Source organism: Erithacus rubecula (genome assembly GCF_903797595.1).
Source record: "Erithacus rubecula genome assembly, contig: SUPER_Z_unloc_4, whole genome shotgun sequence".
In the NCBI taxonomy this organism is placed as follows: Eukaryota; Metazoa; Chordata; class Aves; order Passeriformes; family Muscicapidae; genus Erithacus; species Erithacus rubecula.
Window position 1 is genome coordinate 1085497 of NW_027635670.1, and position 21311 is coordinate 1106807.

Below are 21311 nucleotides of genomic sequence, written 5' to 3' on the forward strand. Positions count from 1 at the left end.
TTGGTGATGAATACTTATTAAGGTTTATCCTGTTTCTCTTTCTGTTCTGCCACTGAGGAAAAGGTTCAGAGTCCTCAAGTGTTTAGAAAAGGTCTTTAGAAACAGACTGCCTCTGGCCACAGATGGTCATTGATAAATGAGGAATTTTAACTTTTTAAGGTCCACAGGTCTTTGCAGTCTAGTCCAAATGTTATGACTTTTCAAGGTGTGGAACAAAAAAAATCTCAGACTGGATGCCTTTCTGAAAAATAATTTTGCAATTTTCATCTCTTTTGCCTTATTTTGCTACCATCAGAACCTGAGAGAAAGAAACAGACAACTGATTCAAGAGAAGGAAGACATTCTTGACCAAATGAAACAAAGAACAGAGAACTGGAGAGAAGAAAAGGTAAAGAAACAGCTTGTGTTTTCTTTTTGGAGTCAGGTGGTGTTCTTGTTATTGTTTCCAGTGTGTGCTGTTTGTCTGCGTGACTTTAAATATGTGCATCTAAATAGGTGAAGATTGAACTACTATGCACTTGCCTTCCTTTTATTCAGAGAAAAATGTAGGTTTTCACCCTTTAAACAGCAATGAAGATGGCATATGTTGTTTTGTCTTACTATATTTTTCTTGCCACTAAAAATTGTTAGACAGTAATTTATTTTTCATTCCATATTTTATGTATTTCTTTGAAGAATTTTAAAATTACAGTGCAGCACATTGCTTCTTCCTTGTTTAGCAACTGACATTAAAAACCAACAAAACTCATTGTGAAAGTTATTGCAACATTGCATTTCAGCTGGCTAACACAGTAGCAAAACTACTTTATTTGGTAGTTCCCAGAAAAAACTGCCTAAAGTTTCTGAGGCTTTCCAAATTTGTCTGTAGTAATGACACTCTAATTTATTTACAGCACAGGTGTAAAAAATAAAATTTTGGGAGGGTTTTAATAGATAGCATTGGTAAACATGGTTTAATATTTGTTGTTTTCTGCACAGGGTTCTGTTCTGTTCAGTATGTGCAATTCTTCCTTTAAGTTTGCAACACTTTTTGTTACACTCAGTTTTCATTGCAGTTCTCCAAGACACGAATTCAGGAAGATCTTACTCAACCTTGTGCTGGGGAGTGGTGGTGGAAGAGAGTGGTCTGGGGGCAGGGTCTGTGAGGCAGATTCTTTTTTAATTTGTGAAACCGAATGCAGACTTCTGTGTGATTTCCATGCGATCTCAGGCAGGTTTTTCAGTTTCTCTTTTCAAGTGTCCTAGCACCACCTTCTGTTGAAATTCTGCATGGCACTAGTATTTTTAATAAGGGTTTTCACTTTTCAAACACATTGAGCTGTGCCCATCCCTGTGATATCCTATGCCTTTTGGATAAACTGCAAAAAATCCCAGTGGGGTTTACAGACCATTTGAACTAATTATCATATAAAGAGGAAATGTAGCAAAAGTGTTATAATGAAGAGTTAAAAGTGATGAGGATACAATGTCCCAAGGCTTGTGGGAAGAAGGATTATTTTCTGTTAGGCAGATAATGCTGGTAATATTTGGCACACAACCTTATCTGCAGGTTTAGTCTCTGGTTTATTTCTGTATTTTCCAGCGACATCTAATAACCTGTTTGTATGTTGTACACGTAATTAGCAACAACATTATTTCCATATTATTGGTTATTCTACCCAAGGGAATATAATGAAGAATTGTAGAATATTGATTTCCTGGTGGTTTTTTTTGTTTGTGGGGTTTTTTGGGTTTGTTTGTTTGTTTGTTTGTTTGTTTGTTTGTTTTTTGTCTTGCAGGTCTGGATTCTAGAAAATGTGTGTAAAAAGCTGGATTACCTTTATACACAGCACACACACAGTGAGTGTTTCAGATGCAGATGTTTCTTCATCTGTTTCTGTTTCTTCTCTGGGTTTTTTTTTTTTTTTTTGGTGGGGGGTTGTTTTGTTTTGTTTTTTGCTTTTTGTTTTTTGTTTACATTGATCTGCATACTTGCTGAAGATTTCCTTTTCAATACCGAGTACTCAGGTGGAATAATAAAAGAATGTTGAAGCTACAAATACTGCCTGTAATGACTCCAATCTCCTTAGCACTTTGCTTTTTACAGTCAGCATAATTTCTCAGTAGAAATTATTCTCATTTTCTTTGAAAATGTAGAACTAAACAAAGCATGAATCCTTAAAAATTCTTCGAGTTTAAATAAATTTAAATTAATTATTGATAAAAATGAAATACTGATTATTTAAATTATTGGTGCTTTATGAATTCTTGATTTCTATGGGGAGATAATTTCACAGAGACAGTATTGTTGAAACTGAAGATTTAGAAATGCTGAAGTTATTCTTACCTAGTTGTCTATTCTCAATTCAGCTTTACAGGAACTACACAACATCAGTTTACATGTGGAGAGATTGCAAGACCTCATGAATTTCCAGATAAAAATTCTTCAACACAAGACTGAAAAGGCAGAAGAAGAAAATTCAGATGTGTCTGAAGTTTTAGTACTAAAAACAGAACAAGTGAGCACAAAAATGGAAATGTAACTGGTTGTTTATGGGATTACTGCAGGTATTTCAAAGGCAATCAGGCCAATTCTAGCTGAAAATCAACATAACTGATCTTAATTAAGGTGTGCAAATACATGCATGGCTTGGAATTACACATTTATGATGGATGATTTAAACATCACAGTAATTGCTTCAGGAATCACCATTAATGTGCTATGGCTGTCATCATATATTTGATAGTAGAAACTTTGCTACAAAATTATTTCAAGTACCCACCTCTTTGACTTATCAAAACAATATTCTGAATGTTGGAACCAAAGAAACCATCTTATTCAATATTTCATTTTCTTTTCTCCATTTCTACTCCACCTAGCTCATTAAAGTCTTGGTAGTTTTGTATGAAAGCAATCAAAATTTTGACACTGGTTTAGTGTATAAGAGTTATCTTTGTTGCCTCTAGGTAGCTAATGAAGAAGAGAAGACTGACTGGTCAGTGGAAAAGCAATATCTTTGGCAAGCACACAGCATCCTGCAAGAGATACAAGAATCTTTACAGAAACGAGAGAGGGAAGTCACTGAGCTCCTGCAAAGTGAAAGAAGATTTAACAAGGCCATGAAACCTCAAATAACAGTGTTAATGTTCTTGAAATCTCTTATCAAGATGGTAAGAATACATTTCTGCCAAGATGAAAGTTTATTTAATGGGTATTCTAAAAAGTTTATTAAAGAAAAAGAGTGTAGTTTATTAATGCTATAGTCTTAAAAATGGCAAAATTTTATTTGTTATACAGTAATTTACTGGTAAGATTTTCAGAATAACACACAGAATTAATGACCAACTTGAACACTCATTAGTTGGTATTATTTTTAGTAATGTTTACTAATTACAATAGTTGGCATTATTTTTAAAGATAAATTAAGGAAGCATGAGAATGGGAGCATGGAAAAAAACCATATTTTTTTAGTCTTTTATGTGAACTGCATGAACTGCAATTTTTTTATGCATGTTAGGTTCACACCATATATTGTGATATCCCTGAGGCACAACAATGCTTCCACCAGCTTATCAGGAAGAACGAGGATGAAAGAGCTGATCTGGAAGAAGTTTTTAATAATGCGCAGGCCAACATTCTGTCCTATGAAATATTTTGTGGAAATGAATTAATGGATGACACAAGGTATATTGAATAGTTAATAAAACAAAGATAGATATTGCATAGAAAAATAATGAGCTCTTTTCACAGAGAGAAAATATTTTTTAATGAATGCTGTTATAGTTTTCATGTCTATTTATGGGGAGAAAGTATTAAAGTAGGGTCTACATCTGTATTATGAAAGAAATCAATAACTTGGATACAATACCTTTTATAAAAAGCAGAAAAACGTTTCAACTTAACTGGCTTGTGCAAGTTTCATCCATTGTATTATAAAATATGCTGAAATAAGCTTATTTGGCAGCCCTGTGTTACATCAGCATCTTCTCTTTCTACTTTTTCTACAGGAAGTTCCTTACAAATCAGCTTCCTTACAAATTAACTTCCTTATAAGTAACTTCTATTTTTTTCTTTTCTTTCTTTTTTTTTTTTTCCTTTCTCTTTCTTCTTTTTCATGATAGGACACACCTCCCAACGAAGCTTTTCAGAAATATTGGGAAAGCAAAGTCTGATTTAGAATACGTTGAAACAGAAAAAATTGTGTTTGATTGTATCCAGACAGGAGAAATCCCCAACTGGATTAAAAGGGATTGTCTTTATGTAGCCTGCTCAGGTGAGAAATCCTCTTGTCAAATAATAGAAGCTTGACTATTCTCAGCCAAGATACTTTTGAACACATAGAGCAACAGTGGAGCAGTAAAAAGTGTGTTGTTAACATGTCTTAAGAGTTCCCATGACATATTTTCCATTTTGTCCATTTCAGTGAGCTGCCATATGAATTGTAATAGTGGGTTCTGGCTTGTAAATACAGGGCTTCCAAATTTATACTCCACCGTGCATCTTTTCTTTGGTATCTTTATTGTTTGAAAATAGATATCTCTTTGTACTGTGTTTAAACATCTCAATTCATGTTCTAGGTAGATGAACTCAGAATCTTCCCAGATTTGGCAGACATGCAATGAATGAAATAACAAATGTGGAATTCACAAGGCAGTAACCCTTTTCAAGAAAACTTAAAAATATCAATTGCATTAATTTGATAAACTATTCTCTTCTAGTGGGACTAGCAGAAAATCTTTCTTCAAATATTTGATTTGCTTTTTCTATGATTCTGCAACACAAAGCCTGATCTAGGTGATTTAGGGAAAGGAAGATGGATGTGTTCTTCTATTTGAAAAAAAATGATTATTTCTTGTTTAGAAGTTTTTCTGGGTTATGTATTGATCCTGTGTAACTATATGATTATGGGAACTCCCCAGAAGACCCTGCAATATGCTCTGAGGAGATAGAGTCACCATTCCGAGGAACTCATACAGAAGTTTAAAATGGACATAAAGGTAACACATTGCAATGTATCACCCCACATGGTTTAAAATAATTTATTAGTAATGCTCTCATTTTCCTAGCTATTATTAAGGGATTTGATATTTACTCTTTTTCTGTGATGTCTAAGCACATTTACATCCAAGAATGATGTAGTTTTGCTAACTGGTTTGCAACTGGCTTTGGTTACAGTTTTCTGTGTTTGAAATTATTCTCACGGTCTGTTGTTTCCCTGTATGTCTGTTCTGTTGTTCATGTACAAGTCTTTATGCATCTTGGTATCTGTTATAAGTAAAATACATTAGATTCATAAAATTCTTTAGGTTGGAAAAAACCTTTACAATCATTCAGTCCAACCATTAACCCAGCACCATCAAATCAATACTAAACCATGTCCCTGTGGGCCACATTTACATAATTTCTAAAATACCTCCAGCTATGGTGACTCAACTACTTTCCTGGACAAACTATTCCAATGCTTGGCAATCCTCTACATGATTTTCCCCAATGTCCAATCTAAAACACCCCTAGCTCAACTTGTGGCCATTTCCTACGGTCCTGTCATTTGTTTCCTGGGAAAAGATGTACTTCTCCATCACACTCCCACTTCCCTTCATGTAGTTGCAGACAGCAATAAGGTTCCCCCCGAGCTTCCTTTTCTCCAGGCTGAAAGTCCATGGTTGCCTCAGTCAATCCTCATAAGATCTGTGATCCAGGCCATTCACCAGCTTTGATGCTTTTCTCTGGACATGCTCCAGGAATTCCAGTTCCATAGATCTAGTGATTTGGGATACATGGATTCCTTTCTTATTGGTATGCTACAAAAGAAGTATTGCCTCATGTGAATTTACATCTGAATAAATAACTGAAAAAAGTAACTCTTTGAGTTGAGTTTTCTCACACTGGGTAAATGCCATCCACAAGTCCATGGGCCCTGAAGGATGCATCCTTGAGTGCTGAGAGAGCTGGTGGAAATCACAGTGAGGCTGCTCACCATCATTTTTGAAAGGTCATGGAGTTGAGGAGACCTGCCTGAGGACAGAAAAAAAGCAAATGTCAACCCAGTTTTCAAAATGAGCAAGAAGGACTGCACAGAGAACTACCAATTCCTGGAAAGGCAATGGAAGCAATCTCTATCCACATGGACAGGAGATGATCAGGAGTAGTCAGAATGCATCCACTAATTGTAAATCATGCTTGACCAAGCTGATAGCCTTCTATGATGAAACAACTACCTGGGTGATGAGGGGAGAGCAGTGGATGTTTTCTGCAGTTTTTCAACACTGTCTCTCAGAACATCCTAATAGGCAAACCCAGGGAGTGTGCACTGGGCTAGTGGGCAGTGAGGTGGATAGAGAATTGGCTGAATGGCAGATCCCAGAGGGTCCTAATCTGTGGCACAGGGTCAGGTTGGAGGTCTGCCACTAGCAATGTCCCACAAGGTGCAGTAATGTGCCCGGTATTGTTTACATTATTTATCAATTGATTTGATGAAGGGGCAGATGCCACCTCAGAAAATTTGCTGATGACTCTGAGCTGGGAGCAGAGGCTGGTACCACTGCTGTGCTGTGCTTCAGAAGAGATGAGCATGAAAGGTGCTGCACTTGGGAAAGAACAACCCCATGCACCAGCACAGGCTGGGGGTGACCTGCTGGAGAGCAGCTCTGTGGAGAAGGACCTGGGGATCCTGGTGGACAGCAAGCTGTCCATGAGCCAGCAGTGTGCCCTGGTGGCCAAGAGGGCCAGTGGTGCCCTGGGGTGCATCAGGAGGAGCACTGCCAGCACTCCAGGGAGTGATCCTGCCCCTCAGCCCTGGGGAGGCACAGCTGGAGTGCTGTGTCCAGCTCTGGAATCCTCAGCACTGCAGGGACATGGAGCTCCTGGAATGGGTCCAGGGGAGGGCTGATAAAGGGACCAGAGCATCTCTCTCATGAGGAAAGGCTGAGGGAATTGTTCAGCCTCAAGAAGAGAGAACTGAGAGGGGATCTCATCAATGGCTGTAAGTAGCTGAAGGGAGGGTGTCAAGAGGAGGGAGCCAGGCTCTGCTTGGTGGTGCTGAGCAGCAGGACAGAGACAATGGACAGAAATTGCTGCACAGGAAGTTCCTCCTAAACATGAGGAAGAATTCTTTACTGTGACTTACCATTTGACTGAAATAGATTGCACAGAGTGGGTGTGGAGTCTCCCTCACTGGAGATATTCAGGAGCCATCTGGACACAATCCTGTGCCAATTGCTGTAGAACAGCTCTGCTTGAGCAGGGTGGGTGGACCAGGTGGTCCCTTCCAACGTGACTCATTCTGTGATTCTCTGATGAATTGACCCAACCATATACATTAAAATACATCAAAAGCCAGAGTGATGTAATACGTTTACAATATTTTGGTTGTTGAATTTCTCAGTGAAGAGACTTAAAATTGCATTAAATAATTTCTTACCCTACATAGGTAAGTAGGGTAAGATAATGGTAAGATAACTATCATATCAAGCTAATGTAGAGAAGTTCTTCATTGGTAAATAAAAAATTAAACCTCTAAATTGTTTTTTTGTTAATTTTAGACTGTATTGTTTGTTGCATTTTTGTGTTTGGTTTTGGTTTTAGATTTTAGATTTACAGAATAATGAAGAAACTCTAAGAGAGATGCCAGCACTGAAACAAGCTCCCTATTTTAGAGGGGAGCACTGGAGAGAAAGTTTGACACACAAAAGCACTTTCTGCAGTAATTTTTGAGTGGACAAAAATTTGGAAGCATTCAATCCATGTGGTTCACTATATATCAGAACACTTATGCAGGCATTTAAGTGCTTGGAAATTTTTATGCCTTTCAATGAATATTTTTAAGAAATCTTCTAAAAAATAGGAAAAATAAAAAGCTTAGCAATGACCTAAAGTCGTCTGTGACTAAGGAAAGGTGTTTTTGAGTCAATCAGGTATAGTTCCATTGAAAATGGATGAGATGTATAAGCTTTTCCTCTCTAAAGTGGGGCATTTAACATGCCTCCACAAGCAATATCTGCAGAAAGGTGGCTCCTAATGCTAACTTATATCTGCAAAGCACAGGCCACCAAAATTAACTTTGCTCTGTCCCACTTCAAATTATTTAGCTGTTTAGAAATTGTTTTAAAGTGCTGGCTTTTATACCATGATATGTGTTTCAACCTTTTAGACTCTCTTTTTGATTTTTTTTAAATAAATTATGAAATTCAACAAATCATAGACAGGAAGAAAACTATAAACTTCGAAATCATAGTTGTAATAAGGGGCAAATTAATGTGAAGATGATGGTTTTTGTTTTGAAGACAAAAGCTTGTCTCTAACAAGTAGTTGTTGAAGACGATAATGCTAAGTTCCTGGAAGTAAATGCACACTGTTCATTTAAATACCAAATATGCACTGTGTACCTGGAGCTGAGTGGTTTATCTGAACTACTCAGCTGCATCAAGTCCCATATCATAAACTGAAAAAAAATTGTATTCCAGCATTAACCTATAATTTAAATAGTAACATCCCCAAACTTTATTTTTTTTACTGCGTATCTGTTCATAAGGTGCATCTTCTAGGTTTGAATCACCTATGTAGAAAGAACACTCTGTAGAGATGAACCATCCCGATGAATGTACTTTTGTGCAAACAAATTGATGTGTACTCATCACTGTCCTTGTGGGAACTGCCCTTCTGGGAAGTGCAGTACTGGGAACACAGTGTTTGTTTCTGAGTGCCATTACCAGAACTCAGGGCATTCTGCACTTGAATCTCAGAGTGCACTGTGAGACTATCAGAAAGGAATGCAAGAGAAAAGGAACAAGGACATAGATGTCACTGAAATGTGGATGCATTATGGTGAAGATGCTGTAGAGTGGATAGAGAGGGTGATCTTGAGTGCTTTGCTGTGAGCATATCACTCCAAGATGCAGCAACACTGGTGATAAGTCCAGGCTTTAGACAGCACTGAACCAGTTCAGTCCACCACAGAGAGAGAACAAACCTAAATATTTATAAAAACTATATACAGTCTATATGCAGAATGTACACATAGACACTATTCGATTTTTACTGCCATTTTAGAATTTTGATTTTTTGATAATGAGACAGTTAAGGCCAGTTTTAAATCAGCTTTAAAGAATGGAAGTCATGTAGAAAGCCAGAACTCTGTTTTAAGATTTTTAAGCTGTGGTTCAGCTATTGAACTGTATAGTGCAAAGTAATTGAATGTTTTAAGTATGGAAGTGCAAAATAAAATGTCTAAAAAATAAATATTTTTATTAACTTTATTGTTTAGCTAAACAATATGAAAAGATTTAATCTATGAAGAAATGTTGGCACTATTGTTATACTTTCTCTGGCCTTTTTGAATGCTTGACTCCAAAGCCTATAATTTAGCTCTTTCCCTCACCTAATCTTATGTCTGTGAAAGTTTTCTGAAGCAATTTCAAAACTTCTGAAGCAATATACAAGTTGCTAGTTTTTATATCTGTTTTTAATTATGTGACAAAGAGAAACTGAATAATTTCTCTACTTAGCTGTTGGTCTTTACTAACTTATAATGTCAACATTAAGGCTGAGAACTAGATTTTAGTTAAAATTAACCATAAAAGATAATTGTAAGTACCCATCATTACATACTTTAAATGCAATTAAGCAAATCAATATACAATAAATGATAAAAATAAGAATAAGAAAACAGTGTCATTTTGTTTTAGAAAATAGTCCAGGAGCAATGCACCCCAACAAGGAGGAAGTTGGGCAAGCTTCCATGGATGGCAAAGGAGATGTTGAGCAAATTCAGAGCAAAAAAAGAAGCTTTCAGGAATTAGAAAGAAGGACAGGTGACCTGGGAGGAAAACGGGGATTGCAAAGGAAGCTAGGGACAATGTTAAGGAAGCCAAGGCCCAGTTAGCATAGAACCTGGCCAAGGGTACTGAAGATAAAGTGAGGGCTTCTCTAGGTATGTTGGAAGCAAGAGAAAGTCTAGGGATTCTGCAGGCCCCCTGCAGCAGGAAACAGGAGACCTGGCTGCCCTGGACAAGGTGAAGGATGAGATTCTCAATGAGTTCTATATCTCAGTCTTCAACAGGAAGTGCTTCAGCCACACTACCCAAGAAGAGAACAAACTCAAATTCAGGAACTGGGAGAATGAAGACCCTAAGTTCACTATGGGAAAGGATCAGGTTTGAGACAACCTAAGGAACCTGAATATATACAAGTCCATGGGAGAACCTGATGAGGTTTATCTGAGGGTCCTGAGGTAGCTGTCATAGTTGCTAAGCCATTTTCCATTAATTTTGAAAAATTGTGGCAGGCAGATGAAGTCCTCAGTGACTGGAAAAAGCAAAATATAATCTCCTTTATAAAAGGGGGAAAGCACAAGACCCATTGAACCACTGACTGGTCAGTCTCATCTTAGTGCCCGGCAAGATCATGGAGCAGATTTTCCTGGAAACTTTGCTAAGGCACATGGAAAACCTGGAGGTGCTATGTAGCACCATGGCTTTGCAAAGGGGAAATTTGGTGACCTTCTGTGATGGGGCCACAGCTCTGGATAAGAGCAGAGCAACTGGCATCTTCTAGCTGGATTTATGCAAAGCATTTGTCCCTGATAATTTTACTTCACTATTCCTCTGGTGTAAGGAAACAAACAAAAGATTTAAAAAGTAATGTAATCAAATTACAGAAGAGTACAGTGAAAGAAAAATTATTTTTTTTTTAAATCAGATTATCCAGAAAATTAATTTTATAATTATTTTCTCTCATCAGAGAAGGATCTTAGCTGTAAAAGTCAAGTACTCTTTAAGAAAGCATCTGTATAGCTCTAATCTAACAATCTAATCCTTTGTCCAGAAAAAAAAAAAAAAAACAAATGGAATTTTTTCATTTTGTTCATAAAATAATGAGTTTTCTTTAAGTAAAATATGATCACATGAATTTATTATTAAAATTTTATTTGAGCATTCTGTAAAGATTCACTATATGCACAGGGGAAAAAAAGAAACAAAAGAAAACAAAAACCAACCAAACAAAACCGAATAAACAACTGAAAAATTCAGCAAAAACCTATTCTAAAGTACTCTGACATTCTCATGAATACCAATTAAAAGCTTATAATTACTTTACTAATACTGAACAGCTCAGAAATGTCTTCTCTATTACTGTCTTCTCTGTTACTTCTCTATTACTGATAAAGCTGGAACTTTTATATTAGCTGTTGGCTTTATATTGCCTATGTTTAGAATGTTAGAAATGTATCTGAAACTATTACAAATTTTTTTTTTAAAGGGACAAATTTTCATCTAAAATCTTTCTCAAAGCATCCTAAGCATCATAAATAGTAGGCTTCACTTCAATCTGAGGTGTATGGGACTTGGGGCTGCAAGCATCCTGTACACTCCTGCTAGAGGAATTCTTACAAGTGCACTGATCTAGGGTATGTTCAGATGTTCTCTTTAGCCCTCCAGGACCCCTGCTTCCTGTGGGATGCTTTAAGCTGAATAAATTAACAAATGCATTTTTAGGGTAGAAAAATAAATAAATTAGTAAATTGTTACTCAGTTATGATATGAAATAAATACTGAAGTCCCAGATTGCTAATGAATGAGACAGCATAGCCTCCTGGTTTCCTTCAGCACAGCTAGGTCTATTGCCTCCCATCAAACTCAAGCCATAGTTAAAAGAAGTTTTCAAAGGCTGCCCTTCTTAGTAGTGTTATCTACTCCTTTATACATGCACTGCTATTTCTTTATCTACTCACAAAATGACAGCTGTAGACACAGGTGCATAATTGAAAATTATTATCAGGCAGATTAGCCTGTCCAAATGCTGCATGCATATTTTCTTTACTATAAATGTAATCCTGAAGTGGCAATTTTTGCCTCACTCTGTGCCCTTGAGCAGTTTTGGTCCTGATGATGCAGACTCTGGCTGTTCTCCACATGCCTCCAGTGTTGGGCTGACCTCAACACACAGAGCAGCCAGTTGCATCCCTGCTACCTTTGGGGCAGAACTCAGTCTGGCCTGTGCAGCTCCCTCTCTGCTGGTGGCAGAGAGGCAGTGTGGCCATGGGCTCGGGGTGGAACATGCCTCATTCCCTCAATTCTGCTGGATGGCAGGACAGCCTTTGTGTCCTCTGTGGTTTAGTGCACACGTGGCTACTGCTTACTGAGAAAAGACTGTATTTCTGCTTGTAGTAATTTTTTGGCAAGTTCAAGGTCAATAGCAGAGGTTAATCCTCCCAACCCTCACCTGTGCAATGAATGTAATCTGAGTGCATTGGAACCCTCTGTTCCCATCATTACCTCCTTTGATGTCATTATTTCAGCATCTGAGCTCTTTGCCTTCCCTTTACTTACCCAGTTCCTACTGCTGACTCAATTTCACTTCCACCAGCCATTTTATTTCTCTGTTTCTGCTTTTCACCATCCCTTCTGTAAAGAACATACATGCAGCTTTGGCAGTATGAATCATTTTTAAATCACTGAAGCACACAAAACTTAACCTGATTTGAAATTGCCTAGAGCCACTTGGCAGTTAAACCCATCCCATCCCACTGACATGAGGGGACATTAGTGGCATGCTCTGCAAGTCAAGAAAATCCTCCATGGGGTAGACAGAGCATTCTTGGTGAAACTGCATTCTTGGGTGCCTCAAGAAATGGTATTTGTAAATTCTAAATTACAGGCCTTTTGCTGTGACAACTGCATTTTTTGCTGGCTTTTAGTAAGTACCTCTCAATTTATCTTTGGTTGCTGCTTTTAGATATATAGGTTCACCAAATGAAGGGACCATGGACAGGTCAGAGACCAGTTCCAAAAACAGTGTTTCATAGTCTTCTGTGTGGATTTCTGCTTCCAGAATCCTTAAAAACTGTTAACTTTTCTCCTTTGACTAAAAGAGAAATGAGGTGCATGCCTCAGAAGGACTTTGCTGCATATTTAAATCATAGATCCAAGTGAAGTTCTCAGATTAAAGAAATCACACCTTGTCTATGTCTAAAATACGTTTGTAGAGACAAATTTTCAGACCACTTACCAGTTTTCTGCTGTAGAGTCTTCTGAGTTTGGGAAATAAAATTTAATTACACACCAGAACACATCTAGCTGTAGTAGTATACAAACCTACAAAATGAAGCATTATATTTTACATTAGATATCATAATACAGTTATTCTGTAAAAAAATATTTGATTTGGCTAATGATACAGATTTCAGTTTCATGAGTGTAAACAAAGCCCAACACATATATCGGAAAAAAATTTCAAATTTCATAGACATTATATTAGCTGTCCAAGGCAAATACAAAGGAAGTGGAAGAGAAAGAGAAGAAATTTATCATTTTAAATGGCTTTATGTTGTAACTTCACTGTCCAAATTCGAATTTATGGATATGACAAAAATATTGAACTTTGATATTTGACTTGTAGGTAGCTTTTTAGATGGAAAACATGGTTTTGGTAGGGAATAGAATGTTCTACATATCTAAAAGAATATCTCAAAGTCAGATTTTGATATAGATTCCTATATTGCATCTTTAATTGAAATTGCAGTTACAGTTCCAATGATTAGTGTGGAGCATCAGACACAAGCTTGGTCCTTTTTCTCAAACATTTTGACTGTTGCAACACAGGAGTTGTGATTGGAAGAGAGTGTCTCATGAAGGTGGGACAGTGCTGTGCTGAACCAACTTTCTTTTCCACCTTGAGAGCTGTGTTTTGTTGTCATCCTTGTCATGATCTGTCATTCCTGACTCAGTTTCTGGAGGAGTGGTCAAAGGGCTGGCTGTGAATCTGTGAGTGAAATGGCAGAACAGCCACAGTTTACATCACAGGCTGCAATAAGTTAACTGTGAAATGAAAAGGATCAGACTCCTTTTTTTTCCTCTATTCTTCTTTTGATTTCTTCCTCACTATCTCAGCCCAGGATCATCCAAGCAGCAGGACCAATGTGGGGTCTTGTGACCTTCTTACTTCTCTCTCTCTCTTTTCTGCCTTTATTTCTATCTTTTCTTGTTTTTACTGGGCTAAGCATGGTTGTAGTCTACCCCATGTCTGTACTGAACTTTGTTGTGGGAGTGGGGAGCTTGTGGTTTATGTTTTTTATGGCTTTATAGTTGTTAACCTGCAAAGTTGAGCAGTTTTCTGGGGCAGTTGAAATCTTATTAAAGTTAACTGTAATAAAGTAAGAATTTGTGAGCCACCACTTCTGACGAACAGTACTGTAAGATTTAAAGACTTGTTAGACAACAGTTTTTTAGTGTGAACTATGGGCTTGTTGCCAGATTTAAATATAGTAAAACATAGTGTATGGTAAAAGCACAAGAATTACCCAATATGTGGTCCAGTGTCTTTTTTCAGCCTGATGAGAATTTTCAACATATATTGTGCTCTGTACTACTGCATCACAACAATTAAAAATAGATGTTTGTTGAGCAGGTGTTTGAAAATTGTCAAAATAACAGTAAAATTTTAAAATTACTAGCATGCAAAAGTTATTAGTTTGTTCTGCACAAAAACAATGTGGTTGAACTCATCATGATGCAGAATAGCAGAACAACTCATATACAAGCACTTTATATGCCACTCCAGCTATAGGCATATTTACAATTTCAATGATTAATTAAAATGACATTAAACATTATCTGTCAGTTAAAGACGACAAACTATCACTGTCAAAAATAGTTATGGAATTAGTTCTTTAAAAATAGTTTTAATATTTTTTTTTGCTTTCAAATGTCTATTTAATGGCCTTAATAAGTAATGTACTAGAATACACAGAGACTGCAATAGAATATATTTTAAGACCCAAGTTTATTTTTAAATGTATTTTGTAGTACAAAGAGGCCAATTGAAAGTAACTATGTTTGATTTTCTACAGAATAAATTACTTAAGAGGCTATTTTTAATAGGCTTTGTGTTTAGAAGTCATACTTCATCATATAGGCACTAGTTCTTTTGTATAAATATAGACTTGGATATTATATTAAAAACTGGCAGCTGGTATTTAAAAAAATATGATGTCATGATAGTGACTAAATTTATTAAATTTTCTGTTTTTATGAAACTAAAAGAGACTGTAATACCTTCTTAACATTTTGTAATCATTATCATTGCATGAATTAATAACAAGGAATATACTGAGAAGAAAATATTAAAATAAAGCCCATGCCAGATGTTCACAATCTAATTTTACTTCCATGACAAAAGACTTCTGCAGTTTCCAACAGTTAGTGCTAAAAAAATCTCATCCTTTTAATTTCACCACCCTAAATCATGAAACAAGATATTCTTAACTTTCTAAATATTTAATTTGCATATAATCTTTCAAAGAGAAGCTGCACACAGTAGCACTGTAGTCTCTTTGTCCTGGTTTGAAGGACAGGTGTGTGCCAATAAAGGCAGAAGCTTCTCTTTGAAATGGAGAATGTCAACTCCCTTCCTCCAAATTATTATAATTTTGAAATTAAGGGGCTCTCAGGCAAAGATATGGGAATTAAGAATAACAGCTCTAGGAAAATTAAAATAGAAATACAGTATTACAAAGAACAATCCCAAAACACTGACAGAGTCAGAATACAGCCTGACACCCCTTCAGTCAGTCAGGGTGTTGGTAGCAGTCCCATTAAATGGTGGCTGCATCCTCCTGCAGTGGCAGATGTGGTTCAGCTGAAGCAGTGCTCCTGGAGAAGGGTGCAGATTTCCTCTGAAGGTCCAGGGATGATGCAGAAAGGTCCAGAATTCCTGTGGAATCCAGTGGAAAGAAGGTATCTTGGTGTCCAAAATCTCAGTTTTTATCTAGGTAGGAAAGGCTTGGCTCTTCTCCCTAGCTGGAGCATCTCCCAGTGGGTTGATGTAATTTTATCAGTCATACAGTGGGACTCAATGGCCCAGCAGCAGATGATACCTTCCTGGAGGGAGGATGGGTTGTGGAAAAGATAAAGATGACTGACCCATCTTGTTTAAAAGATGGACCATGAGCAGATAATATGTGCCACGGAAATAAGGAATCACTGCCACACCCAACTTAACAGATGGTGATAGAATACACATTTCTGACCACATCCTATATTGCAACTAGTACACTCTTCCCGTGGAAAATTCTATCAGGAAGTTTTGGTGGATTAGCATTACTTTATTGCCTCCTTCTTTGTGATATCTTTCAAAAGGTGAAACATACAATATAATAACTCTGCAAATCCACAGTTTCTACTGAAAATATTTCTTTTTTAAATGGGGATAAATTAAAGTAATATTTAAAATAGTTCAGGGTTAAATCACAGAATCACAGAATGGGTCAGGTGGGAAGGGACCACAGAGGGTCATCTGGTCCAACATCCCTGCTCAAGCAGAGCTGTCCTACAGCAATTGGCACAGATGGCTCCTGAATATCTGCAGTGAGGGAGGCTCCACAGCCCCCCTTGGGCAATCTGTTCCACTGCACAGTCACCTACACAAATTATCCCTTTATGTTCTCATGGAATTCCTGTGCAGCAATTTCTGCCCATTGTCTCTGTCCTGCTGCTCAGCACCACCAAGCAGAGCCTGGCTCCCTCCTCTTGACACCCTCCCTTCAGCTACTTACAGCCATTGATGAGATCCCCTCTCAGTTCTCTCTTCTTGACAGCTTGCTGTCCACCAGGATCCCCAGGTCCTTCTCCACAGAGCTGCTCTCCAGCAGGTCACCCCCAGCCTGTGCTGGTGCACGGAGTGGTTCCTCCCCACGTGCAGGATTCTGTGTTCTTACACATCTAAGTTCTATCAAGTGTTTAGAAAGCAAGGGGTCCACTGTGAAATTCTTCATTTAGTGGGAGAGTCTCCTGAGTTCTAACTCAGGTCTGACTCAATTAGCATTGTAAGTTTCATCCATTTACTAACTAATAGGATGGGTCTCATAATCAAACTTTGTCAAATTGCATTTTTATAAATCCATATTAAAACTGTGTTCGCTAATACCTTTGAGGGTGATATTTTGAGTGACCATAAATAGCTCATTTAAGACAGGCATGTATAGATGCCACACCAACATAATGTTTGACATAAGTAATTCTAGACAAGCAAGACATATTAAACTTTCACTTTCACAGAAAGAATGAAAATATAGTCTAATGTATTCTCTTGTTCAGTTTACTCATTTTTTCTCTATATATTTAGGAGAATGTTAACTTTAAAAAATTCCCAGTCTAAGTGCTTAATAGGCCAATCTACAGACACAGAACATATACAAAAACACAGCAAAACAAAAGATCTACAAAGACTCTGATATTTTGCAGCAATAAAACTATGCAAGTCATATGTGAACTGAAGTCCCTGTGCCAAGAGACACTGGAGGCAGGAAAGTTACCTAAATTATAACACCTGTACTGTACCTCAGTCTAAGCATTCAGGTAAAGTCCCATCTGTCTGAAGATGTATGTTAACCTGTTGAAATTTAATGTGGGGTGATTTTTAAAACTGGACACAGGTAAAATTTGTGCGTCTAGTTCACCTTTATAGCAGAAATGAGAGTCTAATAAACTCCAACAAACCCAGCTTTTCAAACTGTAAAGAAAATATGAACATGTGCTTGATGCCTGATTAAACCATGACCTATTTGTGCATCACTTCGTGTGCAATCCAGCTGTAATAACACCCATTTTCAGAAAGGATTTGTCTCCCTCTAAAGCCAGGGGATTTGTACTTCTTGGGAATGAGTGGATAGCATGCATTTCATGTTTTAACCACTTGAGTTTAATCCTAAGTACCCTCACCCAGTATTTATGTACGTGTATTCCATTTAACACCAAAACCTTTTCTTTTTAAAAGGAAAGAAAAATAACACAAGAACCCACCTGAGGGAAAAACCTGCCAAGAATGACATATTTTAAACCATCAGCAAAATATGCTGTCCAGACTGTTCAGTTTGAGGACAGCCATTAAAATTTTGATTATTTCCTTGGACCTGAAGTACACCTATCAGAATTTAAAGTCATTTAGATTGCTTCTGACAACCAAGAGAGTGTCCTCAGTAGAACCAGTTTGTTTAGTAAATTTATGTTCTTTACAGGAACAGTTTGTTCCATTCTAGTTTGCATGCCTCGACAGCTTTCTTTTATGCAGATGTTCATAGATGCAAAGAGTCTTCCAGGAAAAACCACTGCTGAATCTATGGAGACAAACTTTGATCAGACTGCAGAAAGATGAGATATTTGCTGTGAGAATCTGTACTTAATTTGTGCACACTGTTTGTACTCTGATTCACTATCAATGTTTGCACCTCAAATAAATCTCTTTTTTAAATGAGAGACATTTTCATATAAAATGTATGTGTCCTAACCCAGCACCATGGCTTTCCCATTTCATATAACAGCAGGTGCCATTTAAAGAACAGAAAGACCAGCAACTTCACCCAGGCGAGTCTTGGCCAATCACAAGCATAATCCAAGCAAATTCTTGAGTACTCAGTACCTGGTACCAGTTCTCCATTGCAGTAGGAGGCATGGCTGCTGGAGTCTTTGACTGCTAGCATCTTGTCTACCAAGGTATCCATGCTTTTCATGAAGCAGGTTATAACTCACTCCAGAGGTATTTTTAAAATCTCATTTTACTTCCCATTATCCTGCTCTGATTTTGTTAACAATAAATTCAATTAGTATCTCTAATTTGAATGTTGATGGTTTTCATTGAGTGATTTCTCATTCTTTATTTCAAGTCATAGACCCTTCCTTTTATTATCTCCCCTGTCCAGCTGTGGAGTGGAGTGAGAGAGTTGCTTTGGTAGGTGCCTGGCACCCAGCCAGGATCAATTATATATTCAAAGGCTCCATGACATCCCCTTTCTTCCAAAATTTTTATGCAACGAATTTCGAATGCAGAGGATTTTTAACATGTATAAGTGTTTCATTCTTTAATGTAGAAACATTATCTTAGGATAAACAGAGGACTTTATTACACAGCCCAGTTCACACAAGGGACTGCACATACGGACGGATAGAAATAGATGCTACACAGAGTGAATTGCTGCATCTATCAAAGAAACAATCTCTCAAAGCAAAGCAAGGCACTAATTTGGCAAGATTAAGAGCCCACAGTTAATTAAGGCACCTCTAAATGTCCCAGTGTTTCTACTGAAAGCTCCCCTGATTACCTAGGTGAAAGCTGTAATTCCAGGTAATTTTTGCAATAACTGTAGAATCATAGAATGGCTTGTGTTGGAAGGGACCTTGAAGATCACCTCATTCCACCCCTGTGCCTGCACTGTCGTGGACCTTTCACCAGCACAGGTTTTTCCAAGCCCTCTCCAACCTGGCCATGAGCACTTCCAGGGGTGGGGCATCCACAGCTCTGTGCCAGTGCCTCGCCACTAATCTGCTTCAGAAACCTTTAAAACAGCCATGTCTAAGACTCATTCACTTTTATTTGCAGACCACAAGGAGGTGCAAGTGATCTTTTTCCTCTCTCTCTCTTTTTTTCTTTTTTTTCAATTTGAACTTCCACACTTTAATAACAATTAATTTCCTGTGAGCTTTGATGTTTTTCTTTGGAATTTCCTATTTGGCTTTAGATGAAAACAGTAAATATCCAGCACCCCTACTCTCTTGCTCTTATGTAAAGTATGACTTGTAATGCAGTTACAGTGTTTCTGTTTCCTTGCTAAACTCACATCCTGTGTCCTGCTTGCAATGGTGTAGGTGGAAAAAAAAAATCATGAGAAAATCACCAAACTATTGTCATGATCCTGAGATGTTTTTGGTTTATAGAGGGTGTGAAAGTTCTGACTGCTAGTTCAGTGTGAAGATCATATCTGGCTGTCGGTTCTGTTGAAATTACTAATAAAAATCCATAGTAAATGTTTTAGATCAATCATCAGCCATCTTTCTTTCTGACAAAAAAAAGGGGGAAAAGGTTAAAAGAATCTTTTCATTTGACCTTGCTAGTGTTTATAATCTATATTATTAAGTGCCATCAACTACTAGTCCAACCTACACATTTGAAAAGTACATATATTTAAAAATCTTATCATAGCCTCACAGACAAAATCAGCCATGTCAACTCACCTGCCATTTCTTCTCTCTGAGAAAGGAGTATTGCCACCTTTCAACCTGAACAGTTGCCTAATCAATTGTAATTTACTCATGTGTTTTTGTAGGTTGTAAACCTGAAGACAGAAATAAGCAAGCCTCCTACAAAGGCATTCCTTGAGCCTGTCCACAAAAGCTGCATGGATGTGCTGATCCCCTTAGAATTTAACTAATTGTGCTCACAGTCCCTTCCTGCTTTTAGTCAGCACTTGATCCTGAATGTCTTTCTCGGCTCTTCCTTTGTGACACATTAACAAGGCTAATCTGACTGAGATGGTTTGCCCTAAAGCTCCCTTAAGCTGTGCCTTAGCCATTGCTTTTATTTCTGTATCAGTGCTTGGTCACATTTCCACTCAAACCTCTCTGCATGTTTGGAGTGTGCTGCTTTCATTGTTTCAGTTATCTGTTTCCACAGCTGAGCTGTACTGTTTTTTCTATTTACTTGTGTGAAAAGGCATGATTGCATTGCCCTGTGACTTTTCATTCAGCCTTTGAAGCCCAATGAAGCTATGTTTTCTTTTGGTTTTTTTTTATCTCTAATAATTTGATTATTAATAACTTTCTGAAAGTTAATAAACTTTACTAATATCTCCTCCTATGATGAGAACATATTTATAGCATCTTATAGGAGGTTTCATATTTTATCTGTTGGTTAATAAACAAACTATGTAAAGCTACATTTTGCATTTTTCATTTTCTTATCCTTAAAAAACAAAAATGTATTTTGAAGAAATATTAATTTTAAGCCAAATGTTGAGATCCTGGATGTAAAAAAAAAAAAAAAAAAAAAAAAAAAAAAAAGAAATTAGAATTTCCACAGTAAAGAAGGGACAAAAACTGAACTATTTACATCTTGCTGAAACATTTTGCTCACTGTCCCTCCATGAGAAGGGCCACTTCAAAGATTTATCTTATGGGTACCTTTATTTTTATTCTATTTTTAGGCAGTAATGCTGGATCCATCCTTCTTACCTGCACTTGTATGATGAGTTGATCAATCGGTCTTAAAAATCAGTGCAAACCTTAGATACCCTCTAACAATGACAAATTCTACTAATCTTTGGTCCCTTTGTCCTGTCTCACCAGATTTATCTGCATTCATTTACTACTCCAGAAATTAAAACAGCAAGTTTTTCAAGAGATGAAAATTAATTTATGCTTGTACTCAGCATCTCAGCTTCAAAAAAATTGGATCATCACAACAAAACAGAACCTCATCCTACTTTCTTTCAGGAATTTTCTCACAATTCCCATTCCAAAGTGAACAACAAAACATCACCCTCAGTGAGATATATAGCACAAGTTTT

General features: G+C 37.2%; 1 protein-coding gene across 4 annotated transcripts in view; it reads left to right on the plus strand.

Annotated features, from left to right (window-relative positions):
- Positions 1-20481, plus strand: part of LOC306814930 (uncharacterized protein) — a 34569-nt gene extending 14088 nt beyond the window's left edge. Inside the window, exons 7-14 of one of the 4 annotated variants that reach the window (XM_079331459.1) lie at positions 296-388; positions 1779-1839; positions 2350-2498; positions 2947-3150; positions 3498-3664; positions 4102-4253; positions 4900-4977; positions 20073-20481. In XM_079331459.1, coding sequence (XP_079187585.1) covers positions 296-388; positions 1779-1839; positions 2350-2498; positions 2947-3150; positions 3498-3664; positions 4102-4253; positions 4900-4964 — 891 coding nt within the window. In that variant the 3' untranslated portion in view covers positions 4965-4977; positions 20073-20481. Of the gene's footprint in view, positions 1-295; positions 389-1778; positions 1840-2349; positions 2499-2946; positions 3151-3497; positions 3665-4101; positions 4254-4899; positions 4978-18043; positions 18246-20072 lie in introns of those variants that run through there. The other 3 variants (XM_079331461.1, XM_079331460.1, XM_079331462.1) reach the window with 3 other exon arrangements.
- The last annotated feature ends 830 nt before the right edge of the window (positions 20482-21311 follow it).